Source organism: Danio rerio, chromosome 25, assembly GCF_052040795.2.
Source record: "Danio rerio strain M-AB ecotype USA chromosome 25, GRCz13ab, whole genome shotgun sequence".
Classification (NCBI taxonomy): domain Eukaryota; kingdom Metazoa; phylum Chordata; class Actinopteri; order Cypriniformes; family Danionidae; genus Danio; species Danio rerio.
This window is the reverse complement of record NC_141045.1, coordinates 3,782,477-3,805,000: the sequence shown is the minus strand read 5'-3', so window position 1 is coordinate 3,805,000 and position 22,524 is coordinate 3,782,477. Positions and strand designations below refer to the sequence as shown.

The 22,524-nt window shown below is 39.3% G+C and overlaps 1 protein-coding gene across 18 annotated transcripts in view; it reads right to left on the bottom strand.

Moving 5' to 3' along the window:
• neo1b (neogenin 1b) overlaps positions 1–22,524 on the bottom strand; it is a 301,615-nt gene that overhangs the window by 43,924 nt on the left and 235,167 nt on the right. For 14 of the 18 annotated variants that reach the window (XM_087311362.1, XM_087311359.1, XM_087311371.1 and 11 more), the window contains exons 8-13: positions 18,190–18,412; positions 16,149–16,303; positions 11,590–11,738; positions 11,065–11,203; positions 6,123–6,172; positions 2,189–2,330 (exon numbers count right to left, since the gene is read on the bottom strand). In XM_087311362.1, coding sequence (XP_087167488.1) covers positions 2,189–2,330; positions 6,123–6,172; positions 11,065–11,203; positions 11,590–11,738; positions 16,149–16,303; positions 18,190–18,412 — 858 coding nt within the window. The remainder of the gene's footprint in view (positions 1–2,188; positions 2,331–6,122; positions 6,173–11,064; positions 11,204–11,589; positions 11,739–16,148; positions 16,304–18,189; positions 18,413–22,524) is intronic. The other 4 variants (XM_087311366.1, XM_087311361.1, XM_087311374.1 and 1 more) reach the window with 1 other exon arrangement.

Here is a 22,524-nt window from a genome sequence, read left to right as displayed (position 1 = left end):
GTGAACATTTGAGGTTACTCGCTTCATTTGCGCGTCAAATTCACTTCAGAACAGATGCGGATTGTAAATGATTTTGTAAATGATTTGCTTCAGAATAGGATATTTCATATTCTCAATAATATTTGTGAAGGAAACATAAGCTCTATATGTGGCATTTACATATATTTAAGTTATTATGGAAAGCGGGTGCATGTTTTTATCAAAAGAAATATTGGATTTGTTTTAAATGTGTGTTTGTAAAACAATATAATTTGCACAAAGAATTGATGAGGTTCTTCTGTAAAGAAGTAGTTACTCCACCCCTGTAATGTTTTTCTTGCTCCCGAATACAAAAAATTTTTCAAGTATTTGTTCGAAATAAGTATTCGTAAAAAAACGCTATTCGTGCCTTTCCGAATACCGTATTCGGGTTCGGCTCCACCCTTAATATATATATATATATAAATATTTTTAAATTATATATATATATATATATATATATATATATATATATATATATATATATATATATATATATATATATATATATATATATATATATATTTAAATAAATACATATATAAATAAATATATATATTTAAATAAATATATATATAAATAAATAAATATATATAAATATATATATATATATATATATATATATATATATATATATATATTTATTTATTTATATATTTATTTAAACATATATATATATATACATATATATGTATATACATATATTTAAATATATATATATATATATATATATATATTTTTTTTTTAATATATTATATTTTATATTATTATTATATACAATTATATTGTTTCACAAACACGCACCTCTGATAGATGAAATTAAAAATAAACAAAAATGCACACTAATATCGTATAGCAAGTCATCATAGATATATACAGTAGATGTCGCCTGGCCTATTGTTGTCTATTGGACGGAATGCGTCAATAGCGCCGCCATCTTGCTACAGGGTAGCGCTCCTTTGAAATGAATGCGGGACCAAGGTACAGTGGAGGACTGTGGCCATCCAAAGCCAGAGATATACACATATACACATATATCTATGATCGGGAGTTTTCCTGGATGTTAGTATGTAATTTGTTTTTCTAATTACGAAAATTATAATTTTACATCACTTTTCTACATTGATGTATCAGTGACCGCACGGACATTCCTGACAAAAAGCTTGTGTTTGTGTGTACAGAAATGTACTATCCACCCTCCCTGTTAAATTTGATCTAATCATGTCCTGAAACACAGCTCCTCTCCTGCTTTCACTTCTCATACTGATGGAGGGAGCGATTCGTTTGTGAATGAATCCCCCGAACAACTCTTTCACTAACGTTAGCCGACAATAATACAAGTTTCTGGCAGCGCAGCATCTCGTTGTCATATTTCTTTTGCATTGTTTGCTGATTTTATTCAACAAAACTAGCATAAGCCGAGTGTTTAGTGCGAGTTGGAGCTGCTTTGCCGTATGGTGAATGCAGTAAGTGACTGTTATCATCAATAACGTGACCTGATTAGCACAAAAGTTCATACAAAAACAGAAAAAAACGTAATCTTACCTATGAAATGTTCTGCCTTTGTGCTTTGTTTTCTTTGTTTGCTCGTTGCTACACCCGTAGACAGCGCTAAAGTCCTGCATATTCACGTAATAACACTGTCTTGACTAGTGCGGTTGAATGACATTTGTCCTGGGAGCACTGTACCAATGTGGCGGCGCTATTGATGCATGCTCAGGGTCCCTATGCGATATCTAGTGTATATATCTATGGCAAGTCATAAGAAACATCTGGAGTTCTATGGTCCCTGCTGAAAAATCCAGCTTAAACCAACCTAGGCTGGTTGGCTAGTTTTAGCTGGTCAACCAGGCTGGTTTTAGAGGGGTTTTGGCCACTTCAAGGCTGGTTTCCAGCCATTTCCAGCCTGGTCTTAGCTGGTCAGGCAGGGAGATGACCAGCTAGAACCAGCTTGACCAGCCTAGCCAAACTGGGAGTCCAGCCAAAATCAGCTATATCCAGCTTAAACCAGGCTGGTTAGCTGCATTTTTCAGTCTGACCAGCTACGACCAGGCTGGAAATCAGCCTGGAAATGGCCAAAACCCCTCTAAAACCAGCCTGGTCAACCAACTAGGCTGGTTTAAGCTGGATTTTTCAGCAGGGGTGCGAGTGTAGTGTGTGTTTAATGTACCGTCGATGAGCTGGAAGATCTGCATGGTGGAGATCTCCACCGCATCTGCTCTCCTCAGGCCTTTACGGTAGCGCAGTTTATACCCCGTCAGCTCTCCGTTCAGGCTACCAGCAGGAGGAGGCTGCCAGCGGACCATGATGCTCTGGGGCACAAAACAGGACACACGGTGAGCCGCTTCAACACAGACATGAGCGCTTCGTAATTGAGCCGCTGCCGGGATTATGCTAGAAACCTCTTCAGATGCACCTGAGCCAGAGAAGTGCGATGAGCTGATGTGAGAACGACAGCACAGCCTTCAGGCCACGCAATAATGAAGGAGGAAAAAACTCCCAGAGTGCTTTATGAAGACACAGATGACGTTACAGCTCGGAAAAACTCTGGGAAATACTTCACCTCTTCTTCTTCTGGTAGAGATTAATCAGTTATTACTGCTCTAAACAGACTTGAAGGAACTTGATACAGCAATGTACTGTGCTAGCTAAAGCTTTCGACAAAATAAAACTATCAAGAACTGTCAGGAACTTGTCATATTTTACATACAAGCATTATAAATAATAAATAAAAGTAAATAAATATTAAGTATTAAAAATAAATATAAATAAATAAAAAGATATTACACATAGCATTGGCACAGTGGCCAAGCGGTTAGCACTGTCGCCTCACAGCAAGAAGCTCGCTGGTTCCAGCTGAGTCAGTTGGCGTTTCTGTGTGGAGTTTGCATGTTCTCCCCGTGTTGGTGTGGGTTTCCTCCAGGTGCTCCGGTTTCCCCCACAGTCCAAACACCAGCGCTATAGGGGAATTTAACTAAGCTAAACTGCCTGTAGTGTATGAGTGTGTGTGTGTGAATGTGAGAGTGTATAGGTGTTTAAAACATATGCTGGAATAGTTAGCAGTTCATTCCACTGTGGCGACTCCTGATATGTAAGGAACTAAGCCGTTTATTTTGGGAACTATTAAGCCGGCTGCTTTAGATTCTGCTCATTATTTTTATGACAACAAAGCACAATTTATTCTATATTTACTATATAGTTCTTAAAGTTAAGTTAGAAGAAAAAATGTTTGACTATTTTCTTGACAGTTATGCACATTACCTCATTTTTTTGTTCAAGTCTCGCTCTAAAAAAATAAGCATTTAAAAATATATATGAAGTATAAAGGATTCAAAGAGCATGTATATGGTATTACCTGTGCTATGGTAATACCCTGTGAAGTATTGAATCCTATTATGAACAGCAGGTGTTGAGGATGGCACATAAAATAACAGGAGAAATTAGTGCTGCCACCATACTGGAATTCAGTACCAAACGATACTGACATTTTAAAAACTTCCATTTCCCACTAACATCTGAGCAGTGTTCTTAAACAGCGCTGATTTCCCATTGTGTTCACATGCTCAACAGAAATGACTGTGATTGGTTGTAAAGGTCATCGGTTCACCGAACTCACTGCTGTTTACTAAGTGTAAGCACAGATACAGGGATACTGGAGTGCTAACAGACAAACCAGCTGATTGACGCGGCTTTAAAACGCTCCAGTATCCCAGTATCTGTGGTTACATTCAGTAAACAGCGGTGAGTTCGGTGAACTGATGACCTTCACAGCCAATCACAGTCATTTCTGTTGAGCATGTGAACACTATGGCAAATCAGCGCTGTTTAAGAACGCGCTCAAATGTTAGTGGGAAATGGACATCTAGATGCCCCAAATTTTCTTTTGTGCCTGAAGCAATTTGGTTACATAATAAATGTAGTTAATCGATGGATTATTGTTATTTATTATTATTATTATAATCTTTTATTATTTATTATGACTATTTATTTATTTTATTTTCTTCCTCAGTTTTCGTTTGTTTACTTGATGTTAAGTGTTGGTGTTTATTAAGTGTGTTAATCTTGTTATTTGTGAAGCATTACCATGTCAGAATGAACTGCCCCAAAGGGATTAAAAAAAGCTTTAAACTTATACAAGGTGAATAACATAAAAAAGATTTTAAAACAAAACAAAAAAATAGAGTAAAATTACTTATTTGCTCAGTCAAAAATCACAAAGGGTTCAATTCCGAAAATGAGGTTTCCTTTAAGCAATACATTTTAAAAATGAATCAATAAAAAATAAAAAAAAGTTTTGGAAAAAAGTCAAATGGCATTAAAAAAGCTCAACTGTATAAAAAAAATGTATTTAAAAAAATCAATTTTTTTTGTAAAAAAAAAATATATAAAAAAAACTACTACGAAATAAAACTTTTTAAATGATTAAGCATTAACTACACATCAAAAACCTTATTTTGCTTGATTATTATTCCTCTTTCATGCTGTAGTAATTCTCCCACTGTAGAGCAGACAGGCCCGGATTGGCTAATCGGGAGCACCGAGAGTATTCCTAGTGGGCCGGTCCATTTTTTGGCCACGAGGGTCAGTGTTCCTAGCTTCCTGCACTCTCAGCAGTTGCACTTTTTTCATTTATTTAATAATCTGACCATAGCCACACTATGTTTATTAATTATTTTGCCGCAGCTCCGCTCTTTTTATTTATTTTCTCGCAGCCCCGTGAGCAAAATGCAGCCCGCAGGTTAATGATGATGTGACTAAGTTATCATTCCACCCCAAACAGCGGCAACTAAGTGAATATTAATTAATATTAATGAATATTACACCAGCTCAATAAAAAAAATCAGCTGATTCACTACATTAATAAATCTGACATAACTTCATTAGAAATCTAACCCTGATGCTGCGTTCACACCAGACGCGGCACGCGCGTCAATCGTGAGTGATTTACATGTTAAGTCAATGCAAACGCGGGAATAGACATCCTGCGGCGCGATACGCGCGAATGGCACGGCGCGAATGACGCAAATTGCGCGAATGGCGCGGGGCGAATTTAGCTTTTTGCGCGTTTGACGCGCTTAACAAGCGTTTCGTGGGAATCTCTCGATTTTGAAAATCTGAACTTCAGCGTACATTCGCGACGCGTTAACCAATCAGAAGCTTGCTCTTGTGGGGGCGTGATTGTGACGTAGAACCTGTTGTCGGTGTTCCGAGGGAAATCCTCCAGCCTTCACCGACAACAGTTCATCAAACTGGGCTTGGCTCAGTCAGAAGCACCGCTGAAAGCCTCCGTCATCCAGGATCAGTTTCTGGAGGAGTTTATGAGCTCACAGAGCTGGATGCACCTCTGAAAGAATGTAGTGGACTCAGACACGACCCTAAACGTATCGACGCTGTTTTTCAGTCTTCATAAAGCACATAAACACTGTTATTCTCTTCATAAAATCCATGTTAGCCATTTAGCTATGAAGCTATAGTCTTCGGGCAGACAGAAGCCCTGCCCATCACGCGAATCCACGTCTGTTCTGAAGTGAATTTGACACGCGAATGAAGCGAGTAAACTCAAATGTTCACGCGACTATTTACGCGTGAATAGCACGATTTACCGCCGCGTTCCGCGTCTGGTGTGAACACAGCATAACAGCACGTTGCGTTATCACGCCGCCGATCCGAGTTCGATCCTTATCAGGATAAGTTTTTTTCTTTTCATTTTTAGTGTTGATATATAATACTGTTTGGGTTACTTATGTATGCGTACATTTTTTTGTGTGTGTATGTGTGTGTGTGACGACCGCTACAAAGCACCGGATATCTATAAAGAATTATTGTTCTCAAATTGATGCAAAACATTTGAAGTTCTAAAGCAGCTGTGTCCCTGAAATAGACGTGTTAGTGTCATTAGAAGCTGAATTGGAAATAACGTTATTTTAATATAGTCAGTCGTCGATTGAGGTGGGCCGGTCTAAGGCTTGAAACTCCAGAGCTAAAAAGGAGTCCCACTCCGGCCCTGAGAGCAGATGAAGGTTGCTGTGATCAGACTCCAAGAACCACATCATTACTAAACACATTAATAAGCAGAAGACACTTTTAATAAAAGCAGATCTCACCGTGGAGTTGAGGACGTCCAGAGTCAGGTTCTGCGGGGCTGCGCTCGGCACTGAAACACACACAACACACACAGCTTCATCACACACACACACTCTGCCGTGTATTTGCATCTTTCTATTCTCCTGTTTGTTGAAATGAACACTAGAGACAGTAGCAGCCGTTGTTTATGAGCCGGCGGTACTAAAACACTTGATTATATTGTTTACACTCGTGCGTTTCTTGCGTGTGTGGATTACACCAGCAGCTGTCACACACTCTCCGTCTTCCCAGAAAACATATAGAGAGAAATGAGAAAGAGACAGAGATATATACTGATGCATATAGATGAGTTTAACTGCAAAAACCTCAGCTTTTTCTCAGACTCCTGCGTGTAGCTTCATTAATTTCCCTTTTATGGCAAAGGAAAGGTTATTTTCAATGCATTTAATATAAAATAACAGCACTTAAACATGTGAGGCTGAAGAAAATACTCATTTAAGAAGACTAGAACTGCTCATATGCAAAGATATACAGTATTTTTATTTTGAGAATTGTTTTACGACTCTGAGAAAAGTCAGATTGCAATTTCTGGCATTGTTGTTATATTTTTCACAGCCTCTGAAGACCTGTAGATGTGCTCTAAAAGCTCATTTAGTATGAACCGGATGGACTAAACATGTATATTTTGTTGTGTAAAGCAGAGAAAACAGAGAGAGTAGTTTAGCGTGTGGTTTCACAGTCGAGTAAAGTATAAACCCAACAGCGTTCCTGAGGGCTTCTGCTTCCTGCATGTTAATTGTTTAGTGTGAAGTCTGAAGTGAAGCGATCATGTTAGCACGTCACTTACACACCTCAGTGTTCGGATGAGACGCTGACACCAAAACAACACACTCATGAATACTAAGAACAACTAACTCTTAAATCTGCGTGAATGTTCATCTTCATCTAAGCGGAGATGATATCTGAAGAACAAGAAGGGAAAAGTGAGAGAATCACAGTGACGATAGCTACAGTGTGTGTCCATCCACATTTATTTATCTGAATTTAGGAGTACGGCAAAAAAAAGAAAGAAAAAAAAAACACGGAAATGGAAACATTAATATGTTCATAGATTTTAAAAATATATACTACCTGACAAAAGTCTTGTGGCCAAACAAATAACTTGACTTGTGGTTGATCATTTGGTATTAGAAGTGGCTTATATGAAAGGCAAAGGCCTCTAGATTATGCTTATTTGAGCACAATAAAATATAATCATGCCTTGATTATTAATGATTTAATGAGGACAGTAAGGTCTGACTTTGCTTAGAATCAAGTCTTGTCACTGAACAGAAATAATGTCCAGTATAGAATATAAAGTCAAGAATGAATATTGTGTCTGACTCCATCATGAGCTTGGAGGACTGCATCCATACATCTCTGCACTGACTCAAATCACTGATTAATAGTCATCTGGAATGGCGAAGAAAGCGTTCCTGCAGGACTCCCAGATCATCAAGACTCTTTGGATTCATCTTCAATGCCTCCTCCTTCATCTTACCCCAGACATGCTCAATAATGTTCATCTCTGGTGACTGGGCTGGCCAATCCTGGAGCACCTTGGCCTTCTTTGCTATCAGGAGCTTTGATGTGGAGGCTGAAGTATGAGAAGGAGCGCTATCCTGCTGGAGAATTGTCCCTCTCCTGTGGTTTGTAATGTAATGGGCAGCACAAATGTCTTGATACCTCAGGCTGTTGATGTTGCAGATCTCTCGCACACCCCAATACTGAATGTAACCCCAAACCATGATTTTTCCTTCACCAAACTTGACTGATTTCTGTGAGAATCTTGGCTCCATGCTGGTTCCAGTAGGTCTTCTGCAGTATCTGTGATGATTGGGATGCAGCTCAACAGATGATTCATGGAAAAAATCCACCTTCTGCCACTTTTCCAAATGATCAACTAGAAGTCAAGTTATTATCTGTGCTCTTCCAACTGGGATCCACGACAAGACTTTCGTCAGGTAGTGTACATACATAAACTGATTTACATTACAGACATCCAGCTCAGTTATGATCTTAAAATCTGGATATAAGGGGACACTGAACTACCAGATACATCTCATCATAAAAAAATCCTGAACACTTCAGGCTGCAATGGCTGGGAAATAATGCATTTAAATGAACTGGAAATCATCTGACTGTTCATCTACAAAACACTGGATCAACAAACTTATTCACCCCTGAGGAAGTCCTGTTCAGTGTCAGAGGATCCCCAAGGACCCTTGAAAAAATTTGGGGAGCTTTTCTTGTGCATCTACCTTCTATTTTTCCTAATTTTATTTTTTATTTATTAATTTAGTCTTATAACTTTATCTTTCTGAAGTTGCGCTTTTTTTTTCCTTTGTTTGCTTTTGGTTAAATAAAAAAAATGTCTACTTATGTTCGTACAATATACTATATACAATATACAATAATATAATGTAATTTAAAATAAAATTGGGAAAAAAAGAAACTTATTTGCACGACGAAGGAGGATAAACTTTTTATCTGATAATAAAAAATGCCTGTAAACTATGATGGGAACACATATACTGAATAAATTCCAGCATGTTCATCAGTATGTGTGATGTGATTTAAGTTAAACCAAGCGGCAACCTCCCGCTCTCCCTCGGGAAGCCAATACGGAAGTAACTAAAATTGCAATTCATCCGAAATTCCGCTAGTCCTGGCCGCTCCTGGCTCCAAAACAGAGCAAATTTCAATTGAGCCCACTGTTAGAATGGCCAACTTTACAGCAGAAAAAAAAGGTGTTTACAGCCTGAAACAAAAAAAGATTTTGGTTAATACAGCTAATATTACCCTTCATGACAACTGTGAGGGGGGTTAATTATATTATATTAAGTTCGCATAATTATATTAAGTTCGCATAATTAAGGGCGTGGCCACTTGAGTGACAGCTAGGTCTCGTTGGTCGCCGTCACGTCACCTCAGCTGAATCCTGCAGATTAACCACTGAACTCGGCATATTTATCGTATTTCTGTGTTGTTTTATGTGGCTTTACACAGTCAACTGCCTTTTGGACTTGTTTCCTACAATTATTAGATGAAATGTCATGCTGAGTGCACTTAATTGTGCTCACAAACCATTAACGTGGCCTCCGTTTCCCATGTGAGTAAAGTTATATACTTATATACCATCTCTATACATGTATTTGTTTTATTTAGGATCATTTATGGTTTATATTTATATTTAGAGCTGTAATGCACTCCAGAATCTGACAGATTGATTAGCTGTGGGCTCTAGAACAGTCATCTGAAGCGTTGTCATACAGTGTTATGCTGGATTTCATCAATTGTCTTGCATTAACTAACACAGACTATATCTGAAGTGTTTGGAAGTAATTTGAGTTTTCCTCCTGTTGAAAAACGTCGTAAGAACAATGTTTAGTGGCTCAATGTATTACAGCAGTGTTTTTAAAAGTCTAAACACTTTATTGATATAGTGTACAGCCAAGCACAAGTGGTCAGAACACAAACGAGTCGCAGGTGATAAAGTTTTTAGCGTTCCTCCTAAAGTAAAGTGTGTCTGAACCAGGTCCAAGCTAAATGCCAGCAGGTGTCTGTAGCTCCGCCCACTCTCCGCCTCTTTGCTCTTGTTTGGTATCCCGCCGTGGGTGTGATGACGCGCAAACAAAATGGCGACGGTTGGCCACGCCTACTTGTGGCTTCTTTTGCGCTCTTTAGAAACCTATGGGTGACGTCACGGATACTACGTCCATATATTTTACAGTCTATGGTTAAAACAGATGATGTGATGATAAAATGTGTGTTTCAGGGATGCATTAATGGACTTTTGCAGCATTTCCCGTAGGGTTGGGCGATGTCTACCAATTTGGCATCGTATGGAGGGCCATTGATAGAGTGCGCGCGACATGTATGAAGAGCAAGGAGGGATCCAGGGGTGATAAGGGTGCGTGACTTATTTGAGGACCGGGAGGGAGACGCGCAATTTCCAGGAGATTATCACACATTTGCGGCCATTATTGGTCCCGCAAATGCATAGAGACTCCCGGAACTTCCGATAGACTTGGGATGTCTGAATATCACGTTTAACAACTATAGTGAGACGCGATCCAGCGGTACAACCTTGATAAAGACATGCACTGCTCTCTGTTTCTGGAGCTCTGAGAGAGAAGCGCGTGGCTGTGTGTATATTTGTGTCACTCTGCAGTGAGCACCACTGTGTGTGTATGTGTGTGTGTGTGGTCACGTGATGTGCGTTTTCAGCGGACGGAGGGCTGTTCAGAAATGCTAGGTAAAACACGGTGTGGATGTGGATCATTTTCGTTCTAAAATGCCATTTTAATACTAAGACATATTCGTGTAAACAGGGCCTAAGTGTGTATTTTTCGCGAGCAGGTTTGCGACGGGGGCGGAGGATCAGCGATGCCGGCTCAGCATCGTGTTGTCTATTGGCCATCGGCGATGGCATCGTCTATCGGCCCAACCCTAATTTCCAGCACATTGTAAATCATCTGATATGTTGCTTTGCTCATTTCTAAAACCCCTCAGCTAAAGTCTGTCATCACAGTGGTTCAGTATTATTCTTCTTCTACTATTATTCCCTCCAGAACTGTCTTGAGCATCTGTCTGCGCTTATAAAGAGCATCTCACCTCTATAAAAGCACCGCATTGTGTTAATTGTGTTTCGTCTTCGGAAACTCAACTCATTCATTAGAGAAGAATAAACACCACAGTGGCGTCTCCTAACACACTACACTACATTAACAGTCTCATATTTGCTCCAGTTCATCAGGAAGTGCTGATTCTATCCTCTCTGCCTCATTGAATGGAGACACAGCTTTATCCGCAAATGTTTTATGCAATATATAAATATAATTAGCATATTTTTTTCTTCAGTAAACTGAAGTGTAAAGGTGGATGGTGCCTGCTTTAATCATCAGAAGTGATGAAACTCACCATCAGACAGTGTTCGGACAGTCACGTCTTCAGTGGAGACGCCGGGGCCGTGTTTATTATACGCCACCACCCTAAAGCTGTACTCGGTGAACTTTTTGAGGCTCGTCATGGTGTAGGACAGACCCGAGACGTCCACGTCCTGCAGGAAAAACACTAGAGATTACATCCCCTGTAACTGTACTTTGACTAGAACATTTCAAGAACTTCTACAAAATGTGTTTAGGTACTTTGATATACAGTTGATGTGCTGCATCATCTACTAAATATTAATATTTAGAAACCATAAGTCACACATACAGACCTTTCCGGAAAATTACCGGCAGTTTTCCGGTAAGAGTAATGAGTACTGCTCTCCCCAATCAGAACAGACCAAGTTGCTGAATACTGAATATGCACTGATATGCAGATCTGGATGGTGCTGTGTTGATAAGCTCAACCAATAATACACATTTCTAACTAAATCTAAACTATATTTGTACCAAAGGACAAACGGCTGTATTGTTTTCAGCGCACATCCATCCTGACCTGCTCAGACTCCTGTCCCTTTTCGATATAGAAGAGTTTGTAGGTCTGGATCTCCCCGTTTCCAGTGATTGGTCTCTCCCAGCTCAGGGAGACGGTGGACGAGCCCACAGACACAACCTGCAGATTGGGAGCCGGACCCGGGACCTGAACTGAGGGACAAGACAACATACAGTCACCTACACATAGGGCAATATTAAATAATGAACATGCACAATGTTGACATCGTGATCCCTTCAATATACAATGAATAATTCTTTATTATTATTAATATTATTGTTACGTTACAGAACGAAATACTTATTTGTTCATTTATTTTATATATATAAATATTATTTATATATATATAAATATATATATATATATATACATATATATATATATATATATATATACACAGATTTGTTATTGTTCCCGCCAACCCTAGACTGGTCGGAACCGTAACTCTTATTAATTATAATTATCTATTATTTGTCAGGTAGTGTACACTGTAAAAAAAGACTACAGCTATTAAATCGCAACAAGACTATTTGACAGCATCAGAAGCCTACAGTCACTCGTACAAATCTGAACACACACACACACTCGCAGAAAAAACACCCTGAAGTTAATGTTTCATAAAGTTTGAGAATGAAGAAGTGAGTGCACAAGCGTGTGTGTGTGTGTGTGTGTGTGTCAGCTTTAAGTGTGTGTTTGAAACACAAAGGACACAAAGGACCACTGAAGTAATTTCTCCAGTCTCTTCCACTGCTTACAGTTCTACTTGAAGACTCTTTATTCTTTTGTTTGACACTAGATTTTTTTCTGCTTTGGCAAACTTCAACAGCTCGTAGTGACAAAAGACGACACGTTTCAACCCACCGCAGCTGGATACTTTAAATAATGACAATATCACATGCTAAAAGAAGACTGCTCCGGCGAATCGCGGCGTCTAAATCCCGCTGAGGATAAATCCACACTTCTGACAAGTGAAATGCATTGTGGTCCATGTGTGGGATGTAAAGAGAAAGGAGGAGCTGTGACCTAGAAAGACCTGGAAAACTGTACTGCTTTCATTTGTTTGGTCCGTGTAAAGTCAAAGGAGAAGAGCGGGAAGACTAAGACCTTTGATTTTAGAGGTTTTGATTAAGTTCACTGCAGACTAACAGCACAAACTTTATCAGAGACGGGTTGAAGATGTTGTAGAGGGAAATCAAATAATAAAGTTGTCATGAAAATAAAGAGCTCAGTCAGATACTGTATATCAGAGTCTCTAAAACAAGATCTGACTCGAGGTTTTAATTGGATGAGTTGCCATGAATAAAAAACACACAAAATACTTCATTTTTATATATTTTTTGGGAAGCATTTACACTTGTAATTAAATTATAAACAGTAAAATGTTTGGAAAGCAATGTAACAGCTTAATTTGTACCTGTATTCTTACACACTCTCAGAAATAAAGGTACGAGAGCTGTCACTGGGGTAGTACCAATGACTGTAAAAAATATGGACGACGCGACAGCCCTTTTTCCCATTGAACGCCTTGAGGGCAAAACGCCTGCTTGACGGGCACAAACTGTCGCAAAAGACTGCTGAAATTGGAGCCAGACATGCGCAGAAGGATTGTCTGATGGAGCCAGAGGAGGAGCCTCGAAAATGAGCGGATACGAGCTTCCAACCAAACGCTTTATGTAAAATAAACCACGCCCCCCGAACTTCTCAGCATGCGTTTGCTGTCATATCAACACAAATGGATGTAATAACGTTAACAAATATGAGGGTTTTATATATTCAATCGCGCCAGCTCCAGGCCGCAGCGCATAACTTACTCGCGGCGTCGCGGGCTGATTCCGGCTCGCATGCGGCAGCGCCTGCTCGCTCGGCCGCCGCATCTGGCTTGATTGACTCGGGCTGGAATTGGTTAGTGAGTCCAGGCATCCGGAGTAGGTCCAGCAGAGGTAACATTAGTCAGTCTGAGCTCTAAGAGATAAGTCTCTGGCAGGCGAGAATCTAGCCGGAACTGTGTTTTGCTATCTGGGTGGCTAGGCGTGTATCAGCAAACTAATAAAGCCCGAAAAAAGCCCTGAACTTAGCGAATAAACAGTGTTCCACCAGGATCATGTATGTCAGAAACTGTAGTTTACTGCTGAACTCATTTTGTCATGGTAAAATAACACAGAAATCGAATAATAACATTTCAGTCTCCTCCCGAAGCTCAGACGCGCTGCTTTGAGAAACTGTCAATCACAGCTGTCAATCACGATGACACGCCCAGCATTAAATTACTGCTAAAAACAAACTGTTTACAAAAATGAGGATCTGCACCTATTTCAGCACAATAACCAGTGCCTTAATCGACCAGAACTATCTTTCGGGACATTTTATTGCAAGTGTAATAATTTTTTTTATTTGGGCTCAAGTCTCCTTCATTAACACGGAGGAGGCGGGCTTTATGACTTGTACTGCAGCCAGCCCCCAGGGGGCGATCAAACGGCCGAAACCTTCACTCAAACGTAGGCTTGCGGCACACTTGGGTAGTACCTATTCAAAAGATACAAATTTGTACCTAAAAGGCCCAAAAACAATACCTCAAGGGTACATATTAGTACCCAAAAAGTATAGAAGTGTTACTCTTAAAATTTGTAGGCACTTAATATATATTTTTATATATATATTAAGTACAAACGTGTAGCTTTTGAAGAGGTACCATCCCAGTGACAGCTCACGCACCTTTATTTCTGAGAGTATGATTGAATTTGTGCACCCGAATATTGTTAGACTCTCAGAAAAACCAAACAGCATTCATTGCTTGTTATTTGGTTTGAACTCTACTACCACAAACCATCCTATTTACATTCAGATTGATCAAATATTGCAATGTGAGTTTTCCCCAATATCGTGCGGCGCTAGTTTCCACTGGCTTCTCCTGAGATCCGCTCACAGAAGCCTCTTTCCTGACAGCTCTGACCAGACCTGAGCTCTCGTCTCCTTAATACTAGTCGCCTGTGTCCAGCAAAACCTTCCTGACAGATCCGCATGTTTACACTCCTGCAGCCGGACAGAAAACAAGCGGCCGCTGGAGAACGAGGAACCTCAGAGCTGGCAGACATGTGTGAGTGAGTGTGTGTGTGTGTGTGTGTGTGTGTGTGTGTGTGTGTGTGTGTGAGTGATGCAGTAAAACTATTTTTTATGTGTATATATACAGTTGAAGTCAGAATAATTCTCTAGCCTGTTTATTTCCTCCAGTTTCTGTTTAACAGAGAGCAGATTTCTTCAGCACATTTCTAATCATAATAGTTTTAATAACTCATCTCTAATAACTGATGTATTTTATATTTGCCATGATGACAGTAAATAATATTAGACTAGATATTCTTCAAGACACTAGTATATTCAGCTAAAAGTGACATTTAGAGGCTTAACTAGGTTAATTAGAGTCAAGTTAGGGTAATTAGGCAAGTTATTGTATAACAGTGGTTTGTTCTGGAGACAATCCAAAACAAATATAGCTTAAGGAGGATAATAATATTGACCTTAAAATGGCTTTCAAAAAATTCATAACTGCTTTAATTGTAGCCGAAATAAAACAAATAAGACTTTCTCCAGAAGAAAAAATATTATCAGACATACTGTGAAAATTTCCTTAATTTGTCAAACATCATTTGGGAAATATTTGAAAAGGCAAAAAAAAAAAAAAAAAATCACAGGAGGGCGAATCATTTTGACCTCAGGTGTACAGTATATGACAGAATGTTATTGTTCATGTTGTTGAGCTAGTGTGTGTGGATGTTTCTTAGAACTGGGTTTCAACTGGAAGGGCATCTGCTGTGTAAAATATATGCTGGATAAGTTGGTGGTCCATTCTGCTGTGGCAAGCCCTGATGAATAAAGGGACTAAGGTGAAGGAAAATAAATGAATGTATGAATATAAATAAATGTCTCTAAATATATTGAACACTCAAGATAGAATCTTACTGAATGAGTTGTCAAGCTAGAGATTATTTGATATAATATGACATGACCTTCACTACAAAACCATTCGATTTACATCCAAATTTATCCTTAAATATGACATACAAATAAAATAATGCAGCAAAATCTGATTTAACATTATTTGAATTGGATTTAAAAGATTAAAATAGTTCTCTAATTCTTAATTTTATTTATTTTTGTTTTTATTAATTCAATTTATTACATTTTAATATTTTTTCAATATCAATCTGAATATTCTTTAAAAAATAATAATAAACTGAATTAATAAAAACAAAAACACATCAAATTAATAATCAGCGATAACTATTTATTTATTTATACTGTACCTCCTTTATACCTTCTAATTCCATTTACAATCAAACATACAAGGACATTCTCAAAACCATGAAACACTGAATCTAATTGGCCAACCAAGTCCAAGAATAACTTCTGATTGGCCGACAATTAAACCTTGTGCACAGAGTGTTTTTAAGCCAGACGAAAAACTGAAAATACAGAGAGATCGTCTGATCCAGCTCGTCAGGTGAACAAGCGGGCTGCTGTGTTTAAACCTCAGTGTATGTGTGTGTGTGTGTGTGTGTGTTTACCCTCCAGCTGGGTGGCCACTGTCAGCGGGGCAGAGCTCTCGCCCGGGCCGTTGGCGTTGGATGCGACCACCCGAAAGCTGTATTTGGTGTCAGGAATGAGGTTCTGGATGGTGACCTGCATCTCTCCTGGAGCGCTGGTGTTCTCCACACGCTCCCTGCGGACAAAACAACACTAACGTCAGACTGAAATAACACCAGATGACTAAAAGATGAAGCATTGCTAGTCAAGCACATGATAAATGAATTTATGACAAATTAAGTTTGTTCCACTTAAAAAAAAAAGTGATTTAAAAAACATTTATGACACAATTATAAGGGCCTCATGACAGTTTTGTCATAAGACAATGTCATCTTCGCATGCAAAATGAGTGAATGACACTTCAAGACAGCTGTTAGAAGCCAATCTTATTCATATTAAAGGCATAAAGGCAGCGTTTAACACAGAAGAAGATATTTTGAAGAAAGCTGAACACCTGTAACCATTGATTTCCATAGCTGGAATAGCAAATGCTATAAAAGTAAATGGTTTGCAAACTTTAAGCATCTTCTTTTGGGTTTTAACAGATTTAAAACAAGAAAAGGGTTAAACATAAAAGAAGATATTTTGAAGAAAGCTGGAAACCTGTCACCATTGACTTCCATAGTACAGAACAGAACAAATAGTATAGAAGTCAATGGTTACCGGCTTCCAACATTTTTCTAAACATCTTCTTTTGGGTTTAACAGATTTGAAACAAGAGAAGGGTTACACATAAAAGAAGATATTTTGAAGAAAGCTGAACACCTGTAACCATTGATTTCCACTGATGGAATAACAAATGCTTTAAAAGTAAATGGTTTGCAAAACTTTTTTAAGCATCTTCGTTTGGGTTTAACAGATTTAAAACAAGAAAAGGGTTAAACATAAAAGAAGATATTTTGAAGAAAGCTGGAAACCTGTCACCTTTGACTTCCATAGTCAGAATAACAAATAGTATAGAGGTCAATGGTTACCGGCTTCCAACATTTTTCTAGATATCTTCTTTTGGGTTTAACAGATTTGAAACAAGAGAAAGATTAAACACAAAAGAAGATAATTTAAGAAAGTGTCACTATTGACTTCCATAGTCAGAATAACAAATAGTATAGAAGTCAACGGTAACAATTTTTTTTTTCTAAATATCTTCGTTTGGGTTTAACAGATTTGAAACAAGAGAAGGGTTACACATAAAGGAAGATATTTTAAAGAAAGCTGAGCACCTGTCACCATTGACTTCCATAGAAGGAATAACAAATAATATACAAGTCAATGGCTACCGGTTTCCAACATTTTTCTAAATATCTTCTTTTGGGTTTAACAGATTCGAAACAAAAGAATGGTTACACATAAAAGAAGATATTTTGAAGAAAGCTGGAAACCTGCAACTAATGACAACTAAAGTATTTCTTTTTCCTACTATGAAAGTCGATGGCTAGTTTTCCAACATTCTTCAAAATATCTTCTTTTAATCTTCTATCTTCTTTTGTGTTCAACAGAAGAAATTCAAAGGTTTGGAACCAAATGAGGAAGTAAACGTTCATTTTTTGGTGAACTATCCCTTTAAAGTCCACATGAATCGAAAGCTGCGACTGTTTGTTTATTTCCATATTGTGATACAGTTCCTACATTAAATGAGAAAACAGTGGGCGTGGCTTGCTTTTTCTACTGCAAGCTGATTGGATGTAGTAAAGTAGGTGTTGAATTCAGAAACATCTGACAAAAGTGTCTGTGTAGAGTCATTACAACATAACAGACTCCTCCTCCTCACCATTTCTGTTTGTTGTCAAAACTGACAGCTGCAGGGGGTGTGGTTAAATACATTAGCCACGCCCAATACCTCAGACAGACCTAATCTGCCAGTTTAACTGAAAACAAACAGGAAGTGCATTTTCAGATGTCAATGTTAGTGTTAAACTCTCATGACATGCACAGATGAATTGTTCACTGTGTGAGCTACCAAAATCAATACGCTTAGTTTCGATCTCATGTGTACTTCATGTGTTGGCCAGATCTTGATCAAACCTGTTAGTGCCGTCCAGACTGTAGAACACAGAGTAGGTGATGTTTTCTCCGTGCGGCTCGGCGGGAAGTCTCCAGGTCAGCTTGATGAATCGAGTGGACACGAGAGACGCCACCACATCCCGCGGGGCGGAGGGAGTCGGGCCGCTGCGCTCGGACCCACTGGACGCTACATGGTCAGTAGTGGCAGCGGTCAATGAAGGGACAGTAGAAGGAAGGGCAACGTCTTCAAGAGTGAGTGTGCAACAAAGGGGTCACAAGGGGGGGAAAATGGAAGATAGAGATCGGGGAGGGCGAGGAAAAAACAAAAAAACAAGGAAGAAAGAAAAAGAACAGAAAATAAATTGACGTAAACGAAAATAAAAAGACAACTACAATGACAAAACCAAACGGCAAATTTACTATGAGACAGAGCAGGAGATGGCGGGCTCAACATGCAGCCGGGACACGCTACTAACACTGAGGGGAAGCACAGCATTAACATTCATATCAACGTTTCTTTACACTTTCACATCTGTCCCTGCAATTAAAACACACTGACGACTTGATCTGCAGCGGATAAAAATAGCACGCCTGCGTTCTGTCGCACATGCAGATTAGAGGAGTCTGGTGGTGATGTGCAGCGGTATCTGCTGATGAAGAGCTCAGCGTAATGTGAAGGTTGTAGATGGCACTTAAGCTATCATTTGTTAACGTTAGCGAATGCATTCATTAATATTAATGATGAGCACCTTCCTTAAAAATGCACCAATCATTAACTTATAACTTAAACTAAGATTAACAAATGCAGTTGAAATATTTCTCTCTTGTTAGTTCATGTTAAAATATGAAGACTGATGTTTATAAATGGAAACTTATTTTAAAGTCTTAACTTGACATTCAATATATTTTATACAGTGCATGCGGAAAGTATTGATAGCGCTTCACTTTTTCCACAGTTATTTATGTTACAGCCTTAAGGCTCCTACACGCTCTTCGTTTGCGTTTATCGGCAGCGTTTTACGAGACGTTTTTCCGTATTCAAACCCAAGCGATTTTCACTGGCGTCAAGCAGTATGCAAAATCACTCCTTGACGTTAGATGGCGCTACACAGCTATAAGCTTCTGACACCCGCTTATAACACAGAAGAAGAGGAGAAGAGGAAGTTCGAACGCTTGTTGTTAAAGTTACTGGTGACTCGAACAAGCATGGGCGGCAGCAGCTCCAGCTCTAGCGATGATGAAGAAATGATTATTGTTCAAAGTAATAAGCAGCTTCACGTTCATATCGCCTCTGGGCATCTTCTTCAATGTGCGCTCGCATTGACAGTTTTGCGCTTGAGCGCCTCCAAGTGCCGTTTACTGTAATTTCAGCAGCTCCGTGCACGTGAACTAAAGTACCGATCTGGAGAAGGTTTTGACGCGGCGAGTCAAACCAAAAAAATGAGCATGATGTGTTGATAACGCTTTTGCGCCTGCCGTTTTGCGTGTTGGTGTGCAGGATCACATTGACGCCCGTTATTTAGTCACGAGGCGTTAAACGTCGACAGAAAACGCAAGCAAAAAACGTCTGTGTGCACGGGCCTTTATTCCAAAATGGATTAAATTCATTCATTTCCTCAACATTCTACACACAATCCCCCATAATGACGATGTGCAGTTTTTTTCATATTCTTTTAAAAATAAAAAGCTGTAAAATCACATGTACATCAGTATTCACAGCCTTTGCTCAACACTTCGTTGATGCACCTTTAGCAGCAATTACAGTCTCGAGTCTTTTTGAATATGATGCCACAAGCTTGGCACACCTATCTTTGGAAATGTTTGCCCATTCCTCTTTGCAGGACCTCTCAAACTATATCAGGTTGGATGGGAAGCGACGGTACGGTCATTTCAGCTCTCTCCTGAGATGTTCAATAGGAATTAGGTCTGAGCTCTGGCTGGGCCACTCGAGGACATTCATTGAGTTGTTGTGAAGCCACTCCATTGATATTTTGGCGATGTGTTTGGGTCATTGTTCTGCTGGATGGTGAACCATCGCCCCAGTCTGAGGTCAAGAGCACTCTGAAGCAGGTCTTCATTCAGGATGTCTCTGTACATTGCTGTATTCATCTTTCCCTCTATCCTGACTAGTCTTCCAGTTCCTGCTGCTGAAGAACATCCCCACAGCATGATGCCAACACCTCCATGCTTCACTGTAGGGATGCTATTAGCCTGGTGATGAGCGCTGCCTGCTTTTCTCCAAACGTAACGCCTGGCATTCACTACAAAGAGTTCAATTTTAGTCTCATCAGAGCAGAGAATTTAGTTTCTGATGCTCTGAGAGTCCTTCGGATGCCTTTTGGCAATTCCAGGCGGGGAGTGTCTTCCGTTAGGCCACCCTACAGGCCTGATGGATTGCTGCACAGATAGTTGTCCTTCTGTAAGGTTCTCCCCTCTCCACAGAAGAAAGCTGGAGCTCAGACAGAGTGACCATCGGGTTATCGGCCAGCTCTAGGAGGAGTTCTGGTGGTTTCCAGTTATGGATGATGGAGGCCGCTGTGCTCATTGGAACTTTCAGAGCAGCAGAAATGTTTCTGTAACCTTCCCCAGCCTTGTGCCTTGAGGCAATCCTGTCTCGGAGGTCTACAGACAGTTCCTTTGTCTTCATGCTTGGTTTGTGCTTTGACATGCACTGTCAACCCTGGGACCTTATACAGACAGGTGTATGCCTTTTCAGATCATGTCCACTTAACTGAACTGAGCACAGGTGAACTCCAGTGAAGCTGCTGAACATCTCAAGAATGATCAGTGGAAACAGAATGTACCTGAGCTCAGTTTAGAGCTTTCACGGTAAATGCTGTGAATATTGATGTACATCTGATTTTTCAGATTTTTTATTTTTAATAAATTTGCAACAATTTCAAAAACTCTTTTTGCACATTGTCATTATGGGGGATTGTGTGTAGAATGTTGAGGAAATAAATGAATGTAATCCATTTTGGAATAAGGCTGTAACATAAATAAGTGTGGAAAAAGTCCAGCGTTATCAATAATTTCCAAATGCACTGTAAATCTCTCTGAATTTTTGAATCATTTTTGTCTTTTTATCAATTCATTATTCTTACAATTCAATATTTTAAAAAAGTTTAAAATTACTCCTCATTCCTGGGGATAAGTCTTGCTTTCGAGATCCAGCAGGAGTTCAAATCACACTCAAACCTACAAAGACATTCTCAGAGCCATGAAACCCTGAATCTGATTGGCCAATCAGCTCCATGAACAACGTCTGATTGGCCGTTAATTCAGCCTATGATCAAATCCACCCAAAGAGGAGAATCCTTCAACTAATCAGCCTGTGATGTAAAGCTGAGAGGAATACACAGTTTGAGCCGGGCATCACCTTCAGGTGTGACTGACGCCCCTCAGCGCTGGAATAAGGCAGCGGGCGACTGTGACGGCGAGTGGGCGAGGTGTTCGTCAACCCCGCTGCGTCTGGCACACAAACGGCCATCAGAGACCAGCTGGAGATGAAGAGCAGCCAAAACTGGCCACTGACACCCCCAAAGAGGAGCTTCCCGCTCATATCCTGACTCAGCATGAGCACAGAGAGCGGGAAATCAACACCACGTCATCAATAGCTGTGTTTCCATACACCTATTTTAAAGCACATTCTGGAATTATGCCTTAAAATGTGTATTGTTCTAATCGACTACCCTTTGGTTATGTTGGTGGCTGTTTTTACTCCATTGACTTCCATTATAATCACATTTTTTTAATATAAAAATGTCATTTTTTAAGGTTGAAATTTTAGCTTTTCCCAAAAGAAAAAAAGCCCAACAACAATCAAAAATGCATGACTATATGGTGTCAAAGCTTTGCAATCAAAAATGTAATTATAATGGAAGCAAATAGGGCAAAAACAGACCCCAACACAACAAAATAGTCAATTTGGCCAGTGTATTGATGAGTTTTTAAAAAAAATTACGAAGCATTTTCTTAAAATATGTCTTGAAATGATATGTCACCAAAAATCATTCCATTTGCTCAAACACAGAGAAAGTTGGGGCAAAATTAAGACTCAAAATCAGCCCAGAGTGGATGAAAACATCTTCAACGCCACACAAGACCACAGGTGGGTTCGAATTAGGTCACACTTTATTTTGATAGTCCGTTTGTTGAAGTTAGACTGCATCTACGTGCCAACGAATTTCTCATTAGATTACAAGTAGACTGTTAGGTTGGGGTTAGTGTAAGTTGACAACATGTACTTATAAAGTTTCTTATAGTCTGTTGAGGAAGCAGTATCAGCAAATATTAAGCAGACAGTCTACTAATACTCAAATGGACCATCAAAATAGTGTTACCACAAATTACATT